Source organism: Telopea speciosissima, chromosome 1, assembly GCF_018873765.1.
Source record: "Telopea speciosissima isolate NSW1024214 ecotype Mountain lineage chromosome 1, Tspe_v1, whole genome shotgun sequence".
NCBI lineage: Eukaryota > Viridiplantae > Streptophyta > Magnoliopsida > Proteales > Proteaceae > Telopea > Telopea speciosissima.
In genome coordinates, this window is record NC_057916.1 from 33,253,136 (window position 1) to 33,266,032 (window position 12,897).

Sequence of the window (12,897 nt, forward strand, 5' to 3'; positions counted from 1 at the left end):
GGTCCGTAGTTACATATACTGTCTAATTATCATTGGAGTTTTTATCTGAGACCTCTGTTTGGGGTTCTATATCTGTCTTTGTTTGAGCAAAATACTACTTATTATCTACTACTAGTGTCACGATCTAAACCTAGATACGGGTAAAGGTACAGCCCTCAAAGGTGCTAATCAAACAATTACTGAAATCATGCGGAATCATTCAAAACAAATTATCAAATTCAAATCTCAAACACAAAATATTCAAACAATAGCTGTAATTCCCATAAAAACTCCTACTAATGGCATCTAATGTTTGTCCAAACTAAAATCTCAAATTACAGTCTATCAGAGTTTACCTCTCAAACTGCTCCTATTTCATCCATTTAATGAAACAAAATAGTGAATAATGACAATAAATCTTCGGATCACCCTCGAACTATCCACCAAAATCATACTTCCATCTCAATTATTGTAATGTAAAAATGGGGTGAGCTAAACAGCCCAGTAAGACAGAAAATAGCAAGAGTACAACACATTAACAACAACTAAAAAATCACAACAATTAAATCAAACATTTTTTTTTTAAATTTTCTCAAAACAACACTACTTGATAAAACACTTGTTTGATAACCCAACACATTCAATAGAACTCTGTCATTTGACATCATCCTTTTTGTCACTTCAATCGGAATTGAGGGAAACAGGCTGCAACCGCCCATAACACGAAAGGAAACACGGCCCCTTTACAATTACTTATAATCACTTACTGTTTTCATCCACTCTGTGACTAATTATACACCACTGAAAGCTCATTTGTGCACAATGGAATTATTTTCGCGACTCCATCAACACGGGACAGTCTATTTACCCTCAATCACGTACATCACTTCCTCCTTTTTAACAATCACACTTTTAAAATACACCAAGTGAAACCACTGGTAAAATCCACAAGCAAGATCAAAAACTACTTTCTCAATCACCACACACAGATTTCATCGTCACTAGGATTTACTTACAATCGCATGCACACTTAATCACTATTAAATTGACATACATCGACAAATACAATACAAATCGCCATAGTTCAGCATATCACATTCAATGACAAATATTCCACATAAAACATAAGTCAAACATACCACACACACATGTGATGTACATTCACTATAATCCACTTAATTACCTCAATCTGCAAGATATTCCTTCCAACATCCGAGTTTCAAGCACCAAATCTACTCACAACCTGCAACAATATTTCCCTTTATTAGTCATATATAATCGAAACGCTATTTTAGGACCCTTCTTCCCCCAAAAGTTAACAAAAGTAAACACTTTCACCTAAAAGTAAACATGCATTCTCAAACGAAAGTCAAACTCTAGGAATCAATCCCCCACGACCGTTACTAACACCCTTCAAAAGATGACGAAGAATGGTTGAGTAGTCTGAAAGCAAATTGAACAATTCGGTTTCAGAAAAGAATTCCTAGAAATCAGTAAATTCAATATCAGTTTAAATCCGTAGGTCAAATGCTTCCCAAATTCAAACTGGAACTTCCCCTAAGGCACCTCTACAATCCCCCAAAAGATGATACAAAACAAATTGAAGGATCAGAATAGAAGTTATGGGAGAAAGTTCTGTCTGGGAGTATGGCTTATGCCAGCACTCCCAAGAGTCTATTTCTCTCCTCTCCATTTGAAAAGCGTCCCCTTGTTTTGAGGAGGAGAGAGATAGACACATGGGAGTGCTGGCATAGGCCACACTCTAGCTACTTCCCAAAAGTTATATAGGAAATAAAAATTCAGGAATTACAGTTTTACAGATTTGGGAGATTTGATGTAGCACATAAAGCATTGGCCAGAATGCCCCCAAAGAATAATCGAGTTCCCCTCTAGGGTTGCACTTTGATATCCCAAAGTTTGGATGGAATTAGATCACTAGTTCAGGTTCTACAATCAGATCACTACATTTTGAAATATGTAATAAACCAGGGTATGTACAAGTCTAACAAGCTAGAATTTAACTTTTGATTTGATCTTCCTTGACTCAAGGATCACATAGGTATTGAAGTAGGGCAAAAACATTGAATATATCATAAATAAAATTATGGAAACATAAATCAGAATTCAAGTCTGTCCATCATTCTCAGTTAGAAGTCAGATTAGGTCAAGATTCCCCAATTCAATTAGGGTTTTAAGTGAATTCCAAAAACACAAATCAGAAATTGGTCAATGATTGATTTCTTCTGTCATAGTTGATCTTTAAGTATTACAATACTACAGAAACCATATGGGAAAATCAAGTAAACAATGAGCAAGAAATCATAAAGAAATCATATGGGAAGATCAAGAGAACAATGGACAAGAAATCATATGGGAAAATCAAGAGAATAATAGGCGAGAAATCATCAAGAAATCCTATGGGAAGATCAAGAGAACAATGGACAAGAAATCATATGGGAAAATCAAGGGAATAATGTAATAAATCATATGGAGAACATCGGGGCAAGAAATCCAAGAGAACAATGGGTTAAAATCCAACATGAGGAAATAGGTTGGATGCTTACTTGCAAGGCAGGATAATGGCAATTAATAGCCAGATCAGATTTTCGAAAAGGGTTGCAGTAATAGCAAGTAGCAACAATTGGCAGGTATTCCGGTCCCCTTCTCTCTTCTCCCTCTTCTTCTCGGTTTTTTGCCCCCCCCCCTCCCTCCCTTTTTTCCTGTTTACTTTCTCCTCTCTCGATCTCTCTCTTTTAGTTCTAGGCATAGTTGGAAAACCGGATTTTGACTGGGCCGAGTCGTCCGAGTCAAGTCAAAATTTTGAAAAACCTAGTTAAGAATCATGTAGAGTAGATCAGGATAAAAAATGACGAGACTGGGTCATAAATTGTCTGAGTCAAATATGACTCAATATTTTTACGCGAGTCATGACAAACTTGGCGAGTTTAATTGTTTTTTTTTTTTTTATAAAATCATAAAGCTAATTCACTTAGAAACTGAGTTGAGTAAAATAGTAATTTGTACTCTAAAATAGTAAGAAACCCTCAACTCCTCGTCTCCCTTCTCTTGTTCAATGATATAAACTCAAAACGCATTGATATGTGATTCCTTGATATTTTTTCTGATTTTCCAATATTTTTGTACTTTTCTGATTTTTTTTTTTACTAATTTATACTTATTTATTGCAGTAAAAATTAAAAAAAATGTGACTCTCTTTGATCGGGTCTGACAAGGCTGAGTCATCAGATTTTTCTGAAAGATGAGTTGAGTCACAAAACCTGGTTTTACAAATATGGTTCTAGGTTGACTAACAATCCCAACTCTCTTCCACGTTAGTATTCTCCCCCTTATACACGATTAATTTGCGGATTTGGCTCCTATCCTGCAGTGGCGGGAGCTGGAGCGTCCAGCACCAGCTGCGATTAAGACACCTGGCATTAAAGTAAATCAACGGTCAGCTGTAAATGGGCAAAAGTAAAATCCATTTTCCCTCTCTCACTCTCTCCTTCTACCCAAACCCGACCGGAAATATACTTTGAAACCTAAGTTCGATTAAACAACAGGCGAAGGAATCCTTCATCTTCCCCCTTTCTTTCCGATGGTCTCCATCGTCCTGGAGGAACGAAGCTAAAACCCTAGGTTAGGGACTCCATCCTCTGGTTAGCCTCGCCTCCGCCGGTCGCCGTTCACCGTCCAATCTGAATGACTGAATCAAAGGGACTCCATCTTCTCCTCTTCTTATTTGAACGGCTAACGGCGATCGGCGGCGGCGAGGCTAACCAGGTAAGCTCTTCTCCCTATCTCTCTCTCATTTTCGTTCTGAAACCCTAACAAATGGATTTCGTTTTTGGTACAGGGGAAGTGGAAGAAGATTTTGAAGAGTATGGAGCATGTGAAAACCTGTGAATTCTTTTCTTGTATTTTTGGCTCAACCAGAACTGATCCCCACTTAAATATTTGTTTCTTCTTCCCTTCTTCAATATGGAGATAAATTGGGTTTGAAATCTGTAATCAGAACCACTATTCCTCTCTTCGATGTGAATTTCCCCGTGGATTTTCTCCTGTTCATCATCTTCAAAATCAGAAGACTGAGGATTTAGTAGGGCGGATCTTGTCAAGTGGACTACTTGGATCATCAGGATCGTTGTCCTGTGAATTTTCTCTTCCACTGCAGCCCTTGCAGCTGCTGCTGCATAAGCTGCAGATTCAAAAGCAACTTGAGCTTGCTCGTCTCTCTCTATCGCCTCTGTCAAATGATACTCATCCCCCTGCTTGGGCAGGTTCTGGTTCTGGTTCACCTCCACCTAGCATCAGTGAAGAATCAAAGATCCTCTTGAAGTTTCATGTTTCAAAAATTCTATAAAGTTGTGTTTAATTCCTTGTACCTCAATAGTCACAGAAGACTCCTCTTGAAGCTTAAGAGTGATTCCATTCAGTGAAGAATCAAAGATCCTCTTTTAACAACTTCATTTTGTTCTCCAAACTGGGTTGTCGAGTTGAGAACTTCTGAATGTTCTACAGAGACCGGAAACAAAGATTAAATCTCATTCCATACGAAAGAAACTGAATTAACACAAATATATAAGAGAATCTGCAAAACCATATCCTTGGATTAACTCCACAATTGTAGTTCTGGGAATTCCCCACATCTTGAAGCCACAAAAAAATCAAATTAAGGTTTCGTATCCAAAAGATGTGGAAAATCCAAAATTGCACGTTTTAGGGTTTCAAAACGAAAATGAGAGAGAGAGAGAGAAAAAAAAGAGAGAAGAAGAGGGGAGAGTCAGATTACTTGGTTTGCCGTTCACCGTTCGCCATTGCACGAGGACAACCAGGGGAAAGCCAGAAAAGGGAAAGAGAAAGAGGAACACATCGGGTCGGGTATACTCAACTTGGTCGGGTAAGAGAGTCAAATGGATAAAAAATTGAGTTTATTAATTAAGGCCGTTGGATTCGTTATTGGCCAGGTGGAGAGATCTCAGGAGGGTGCTGGATGCTCCAGCTCCCACCACTGCAGGACAGGAGCCAACTCCTTAATTTGCTGGATGTGGTGGGGTCCACCATTGACTTAAATCAAACAAAAGAATATAAACAAAATATTACCCTTTTTTTTTTTATTACCCCTTTTTTTTTTTTTTTTGGTAGAAATATTACCCCTTTTTAATGCTTATAAAACTTGAACTTGGGACTTCTTAATAAATTAGTGTTCAACAACTAGGCTAGATGCTCTTTTATTTATTAAATCTTAAATCGAACAAAAGAATATAAACAAAATGCTACCCTTTTTAATGCTTATAAAACTTGAACTTGGGACCTCTTAATAAATTATTGTTCAACAACTAGGCTAGATGCTTCCATTAAAAAAAAAAAAAAACTAGGCTAGATTCTCTTTTATTTATTAAATCCACAAATTAATTTTAAATATAAGAACCAAGGTACCCTGTAATTTCTAAGTACCTTATTTATCTATAAGTCATCTAAAACTAGGTTACTTATAGAATTAAGTTTTTCACACAATGGTAATAAGGAAAAATAATTATGGATTTACGGATTTGCCCTTGGTGTGTAAAATTATGAAAATACCGTTGAGGTGTTAAATTATGAAAATGCCCCTAAGCATAAATAAATAATTATTTATCAACATTTTCAGGTTTTCACAATTCTGGGGTATTACAACTAGCCCTCTTTATGAAGTGCTTTTGATATTGTTGTTGCTGCTATGATATTATGGATTGCGGTTCATATTCACTACCGCCTATTTTGTTCATTGTTGATTGGATTTTTATTCGACACGAAGATAATTATCTACTGATGTTGTTGATGATTGATGTGCTGGAGTTGATACTATAACTTGAATCAAGCTCTCCCTGTGCTCACTGGCGTCTACAACTGCCATTTAAAACTAGGGAAGTAGTTTTCTGCACGGGAGTGTGGCCTACGCCAGTACTCCCTTATGTCTATCTCTCTCCTCCTTAAAACAAGAGGGCAAAGGTGTCTTTTCACATGGGGAGGAGAGGGATAGACTCATGGAAGTGCTAGCGTAGGCCACACTCCCGGACAGAGAACTTTTTCCCTTAAAACTAATACGGCTTTTAATATCTATTCTTATTGGTCCAAGCTTAAGCCTATCTTATATGTATACTCCAACTTGAGGGAGAGTGATAACCGAGAGGTATGTTATATAACTCAATAGAAAAGATATTCCCTCTAATCGAGATATGTGTTTGGGGTTCCTATTATAACTAGGATTAGTCCTATCTAGGTTTCCTACTTGTGTTATTACTTATTTCTAATTTCTAGTTCTGATTCCTAGTAGGATTAGAAATCTATCCTTGTAATTCCTTTTTACTATGTATAAAGCTTTGGGAGAAATAGCTCAAGTTAGGGATGTAAACGGATCAAATTCGGTTGGATAGTGGCATTACCATATTCGTATCCGATTATATTCGGATGGATTCAAATAATATCCAACTCAGGTTAGGGATATAAACGGATCGAATTCGGTTGGATAGTGGGATTATCATATTAATATTCGATTATATTCGGACGGATTCAAATAATATTCTATTGGTTTTCGGACAGATTCGGTTAATTTCCGGATAGTATTTTTTGAATACAGATTCTCCTAAATGGATATGAACATAGATCGAATACGAATTTTTGACTATCCGTTGACATCCTTACCGTTTTTATGATGAGGGTTAGGGTTGAGACTTGAGAGTGCAGCAACTATCCTTTCTTTACTCTTCTTAGTCTTTGATTTTCTTACATTTTTTCACTTTTGATTTTATCTTGTGTTTATTTTAATATATATGTGATTCCATATATCACATTGTATAAAATAATATATATAAACCAATAGCAAATCTAGACAAAGAATCACGTTATCTTAACTTATAAATTTATAAAAATAAGATACCAAAATCCAATAAGGTAAACTTAAAATGATAGACGAACATAGGGATATATTCATATATTTTATTATTGTCGGATTGCTAAATGATTCGAATAATAATTGGTCAAATAGAGGGATTATCAATTATCATATTCATATCCGATTAGTTTCGGACGGATTCGAATTGTCCTAAACGGATACGAACACAGATCGAATATGGATTTTTGAATATCCGTTTACATCCCTAACTCAGGTATTGAATTCTATTTCTAAACTATTCCTCTTTCTCTCCCATCTCTTCTCTTCTCTTCATAGATTTTGATTTGCTTTCTAGTTAGTTTTGCCAATAGAATAAGCACAAAGTGCACGACAACACCGAGTTGCTCTCACCATCATACAGGTAAGACATTGAGATAAATTCCTGCCGCTATTCCTCATTGCACGTAGTCTTTGAGTTTAAAAAAGAAAAATTAATACAAAATCATAACAAATACTTCTGTTTTCTTCTGATGATTTTGAAATGGTGACATACATTTTGGCCTTATGGTTCAAATAACTTGAACAGGCCGGGGCTCAGTTAAGCAAAACCTCGACTCGCTCAAAGAATCGATCAAAAGACTACGGACAAACCCAAGAGATTGGCGAGTTGAGAAACGAAGTTTGGAAGTGCAGGCCACCCGCTCGCAGTAAGCAGCTCCCCATCAGCCACAGCCTCTGTAGATTCCACCAACCCACCACCTACCTTCACGATTACCTTCATTGCACTGCTGCTTGCACATCTCTTCCCCTGACAAAGCTCACCAAAACCAAAATCTTCAATCCCAAATCTGGGCATCAATCATAAATGCTTTTATACGAGCTAGAAAATTAAAGATCAAAAAAGGGGTTTTTGGGTTAAAAAACAAGAAGAGATTTAGACCTGCAAAAGACCAGCAGCAACGAGGAGCAGCTTCCCTTGGCCTATTCCTGAAATAATCTTTTTCTTGTTGGCGAATTCCTTCACTAGTGACATCACCTTCTCGTCCATGACCAGAAAATCTGGCGAGCGTCCCCCGGGTATGACAAGGCAGTCGTAATCGTCGACACAGATTTCATTGAAGTCTGCCGTGAGGACGACGTTATGCCCTTGCTTTTCGCTGCAAACCTGAACTCCCTCTGGGTCATGGATATGGTCATAGATGGCCGTCACACACTTGTCCCCTTTCTTCTTCCCTGGACTAACTGCATCCACCCTGCATCCTAGTGCTCCCATGGCTTGGAAGGGTACGTTTATCTCGTAATCCTCCACATAATCCTTTAAAGGGGGGAAAGGGAAAAAAAAACAAAACATTTCAAAACCAAAAAATAAACACATAAGTTGCTGTTGTTCTGCCTCTGCAGTCAGCCCAACTGATTGAATTGAAAAAAATTCACGAGAAATTGGTGTTACCCCACAAAGGAAAAGGACTGCTCTGTTCTGATGTCGCAAGATTTTAGCTCCCATGGAGCGGAGGAGAAGATCGAGGTACTGGGCATGTGATGGCCAACCAATGGCACTGATGATATTGGAGTCGAGAAGGGATGAAGTGATGGGTTCGGGTTCCGACCAAAAGCCACCGGCGAGCTTGATAATGGGCTTCAAGCTCCAAAAGGCGGTGCATTTCTTGCCTTGGAGGACATCGGCGGCCACCAGGATGAGATGGCTATGACAAGTGACTGCTATTGGTTTGCGGGCTTTGTCAAATTCGGAAACGATGCGCAGGACACCATGGTGAGCGCTAAAGAGTTCGGAGAATCGGCCTCCAGGGATGATGAGGGCGTCGTAGGAGTCCAGGTTGAGTTCATCCCAATTGGCATTGAGGGTGAAGCGATGGCCTTGCAATTCTGTGTATAGCTATTACATAAGAGTAAGAATTCATGAGTGATTAATTCAAATCCAGTATTTTAGGGATTGTAACAAGATCAAGTGTAAGTAGCGGAGATGATCGAGTACCTGATGGCCCATGTAGTCATGAACAGCAGTAATGCAGGTATCATAGGATCTCTTGTTGGGAGAGGCACAATGGACGCGGATGCCAAATGCCTGAAGGACATGGAAGGGGACGATGGCCTCATAGTCCTCCATGTAATCTCCACATATCATTAGTACCGATTTCCCAGTCATCATCGTTTCTGCTGCCATGCCCAGATGATCTGCCTAAATTCCTGCAGGAAAAAAGTTGAAATGAGAATAAAATTTTTTTCTTCTTCTTCCAGATAGAGTACTTTCTTTAAGCGAAGAGGCTTGAGTATATATGCAAAATCTAATACACACAATACAGAGATCAATCGATCACCATTTGAGTAAAAAAATTCAGACTTCAGGCTATCCCACGTGAACCTCGTTGACAGTTCAGACTTCTGACTATCCAAAATAAGGGGCGATGTTCGGAATTCAGGTCCTCTCCAGTGACATTTAACCACCCGATTCAATCTCCCACCATCCATGGGGTGTGGTCCTCACACCCCATGGATGGTGGGAGATCGCCGTGGTTAAATGTAGGGGTGTAAGTTTGGTTTTATCGGCCCGAATCCGCCTTAGCCCACCCTGAGCCTGAACAGGGCTTGGCTGAGATATTTGGAGGGCGGGTCAGGGCTGGAAATATCTGGCCTGAGTCAAGGTCAGGTCGGGTCAAAGTTGAGATCTCGAGCTGAGCTTGATCCGACCCTATTTTAAGTTATATTATATATAATAGTGACTCATCTTCCTGTTCTATTGATCAGAAGCATCCAGCAATCAAACCAAAACTCTTGTCTATGAAAAAAATAGGGGTAAAATTGATCGATCCACGCTGGCCGGTATCAGATCAATGGTAAAATCATTTAAATAAAAAAAAGACAATTTTAATGAAAAGTAGGAGTAAAATTGACCGATCCAGGCCGTTCCAGATCTGTTTCTATAAATTTTGAAAAAAAATTCTGTGGTTTAGAGTCTCCTCTCATATCCACAATGCTATTAGTTTGAATTGAAAAGGCAGAACAGGTCCTAAGATATTGAAGGTTGGAGTAATCCGATAGTACAGGTGGTGCACAGCAAAACGGAACCCCAGTCCAATGTGTTCATATATTGTAGAGAAATGGTCCAAAGAGAATCTCTTCGCATCAAATAAACCAAAAAACATTTATATTAATATAAATGTTAATAATTTCCCAAAAGACAAATATCAAACAACCTTAGACTCCAACAGATGTCAAAATTTAGAAAAACAAAATGCAGATTAAAATGAGGGAAAGAGACGAGAAAAAGATGAAACAACATTAAACACGCTACAATATATCTAAATTACTAATTAATATCATGAAAGATGTAGTATTACTTCTTATTATTGAGTGGGGCTTCTTCTGATGCGCGCGTATTTACCTGGAGAAAAAATTACGCCAAAGAGGATTATCTCCTGCACTGAAACGAAAACCCCAACAAGACGATTTCTTAAACAATGATTAATTAACAGGTCTCATTTACTAAAAAAAACGGATTAATTAACAGATCATCGTATTGCTGCCAATCTTTGCCGTAAATTTGGGTGCGAGATCGACCACCGGTCGTCTTCTCCGGCCATTTACTTGAGCTCTTGGTCATTGAGGATTCGATTCAGTGGAAATCTGATTGTATTCAGACCGCAACGAGAGAGAAGAAGGTTTGCGAGGACTGTGATTACAAAACTGCGAGAGAGAGAGAAAGAGAGAGAGGGGCAAAGAGACACAAAGAGAGTTGAGTTTTACCAGAGAGGACGCCGGCGCCGGTAATCGAGGCTGCTTTACAAGCGGGAATCCAACTACCACCAGAGAGAGAAGAAGGTTTGCGGGGCTGTGACAGACTTAAAAATGGTTCCAATACGCTTTACTCGATTGTGTTTTGGCAAACTCATGGATTGGGTTAGGGTTTTATAACACCAGGCCCAACCCGATTCTGTTGTAGCCTTAGTTAAATGTCATTGAAGAGGATCCCTGCACTGATGTTCCGGGTGGTCATTTTGCACCCATGTGTCTCGTCCCCAATGAGAATATTTGCCCCCCCCCAAGTAAAGGAAGTTTCTCAAGTGAAGTGCAAGTAGCCGGTTAAAATAGCTTGGGAAATTAGAACAAAAATGGGCAATTACTATCATTTCCTTAGACTTAGCCAATATTTATTAAAACTCCCCTACCTTAAACTTCTTTTCTGAGACTCCCCTACTTTAAACTTTTACATCTCCTTCTCCCTTAATAATTTTAAATACCTAGATTGCCCTTCCTTTTCACATAGTAACCTACTAATATATTTATCCATTCTTAGTGAGTGGCTCATAAGTTGCTTTAATCGAACCAAGAAAGAACCAACCGGTTAACAAATTTGTCTATACCGATTTTTAGGGATAAAATTGATTTGATATTGATTTTTATCATTTCTTTATTATTTTTTAGGGATAAAGAACACCACCCGATCGAGGGGGTGCGTCGATATTTCGTTCATGGCTGTGTCTAGGCATAGGTACTGATCCCATCCCAATACCGATCCTACCATCGATTACTAAATCCACGATGATGGATGAGACAAAAAGGGAAAAAAATAGAAAAATTGGCATATGTCCTTAAGTAAGTGCTAATTCATTCAAATATAATTCAACTAAAAAAAAAAATTTAATCACATTAAAATACATAAGGGGAAGAACCACTTCGTTAGTGGGAGGAGTGTTGAAAAGCCAACGCTTTTCTTTCTAGGTTCAGTAAAAGCAAACTTGTTAAAAATTTGTTAACCGGCTGGTTCTTTCTTGGTTCTATAAAATCAATTTGTGAGCCACTCACTAAGAATGGATAAAGAGATTAGCAGGTTACCAGGTAAGGGTGCAAGTTTGGCCTTGTCGCCCCGAACCCGCCCTGAACCCGAACAGGGCCTAGGCCGAGATATTTGGCCCTGAGGGCAGATCAGGGTTGAAAAAATTGCTAGCCCTAAGTCAAAGTCGGGCTAGGGTTGAGGCCTCGGGCTAAGCCTGGCCTGGCCCGGCCCGACCCAAGTTATACTATAAAATAAATATTGATATAATATATATATATGTTATAAACTTTAAACGTCACCCACATTTTGTTATATAATATATTATATATGAAGACAATAAGTGATATAATACATTTTATGACAGTATTATTTTAGGAAAAATTGATAATTTTCTCCTCGACCCATTCTAGCCCATGCATTTCCTTCCCCTTCCCATGATCAGGGCCAATCAGGGTCAGACCCGACCCGACCCTGAGGGCGGGTCAGGGTTGGATTTTTCTGGCTTTGAGTTAGGGTTAAGCTGGGCTTGGGCCCAGCTAAGGGGACTTAGGGTTGGGCTAGAATTCTATAAAACCTGACCCTATTGCAGTCCTATTACTAGGTGAAAAGGAACGACAATTAGATATTTAAAAACATGAGGCGAGAAGGAGATATAAAAGTTTATAAGCAGGGGAGTATCAGAAAAGAAGTCTAAGGTAGGGGAATTTTAATAAATATAGGCTAAATGTAGGGGAGTGATAGTAATTGCCCTAAAAAAAAAAAATGAGAAAGGGAGAATAATGAGAGGGGTTAGGAAATGTGCGTCATGGTGTGGCTCCTGTCATGTTATACCCTTGTAGGCTCTCATTGGTGCCACGCCGGTGTAGGGATTATGCGCCAAGGCAGTGATCTTTTGGCAAAGACAGAGGAAAGAGATTTTGTTGTCTTAAATTCGTAGTTGGAAAATCGGGTTTTGAGTGGGGCGAGTTGCTCGAGTCGGATCAAAATTTTGGAAAACCTGATCAAGAGTCGTTTAGACTAGATCAGGGTAAAAAATGACAAGACTGGGTCCTAAATCGTTCAAGTAAAAAAGACTCAAAATTTTTACCCGACGTATAACAAATTTGACGAGTTTAGTTGTTTTTAAAGGAAAATTTTCATGTTACCTCCCATGAGGTATCACGAAATTATAAAAACATGTCAATTTTGGGAAATTTCACATGCTCCCTACTTCTCTAAAAAACTAACACATGCCCCCATGCTGTTAGTGTAA

At 38.7% G+C, this 12,897-nt stretch overlaps 1 protein-coding gene across 1 annotated transcript; it reads right to left on the minus strand.

Moving 5' to 3' along the window:
* Window positions 1–7,344: 7,344 nt before the first annotated feature.
* On the minus strand, window positions 7,345–9,083 carry LOC122662274 (DJ-1 protein homolog E). Its single transcript, XM_043857862.1, has 4 exons — window positions 8,847–9,083; window positions 8,304–8,747; window positions 7,794–8,168; window positions 7,345–7,661 (listed from the first exon to the last, which is right to left on the minus strand). The coding sequence occupies exons 1-4, from the start codon at window positions 9,033–9,035 to the stop codon at window positions 7,485–7,487; spliced, it is 1,185 nt and encodes a 394-aa protein (XP_043713797.1). The 5' UTR covers window positions 9,036–9,083; the 3' UTR covers window positions 7,345–7,484.
* Between the last annotated feature and the right edge of the window lie 3,814 nt (window positions 9,084–12,897).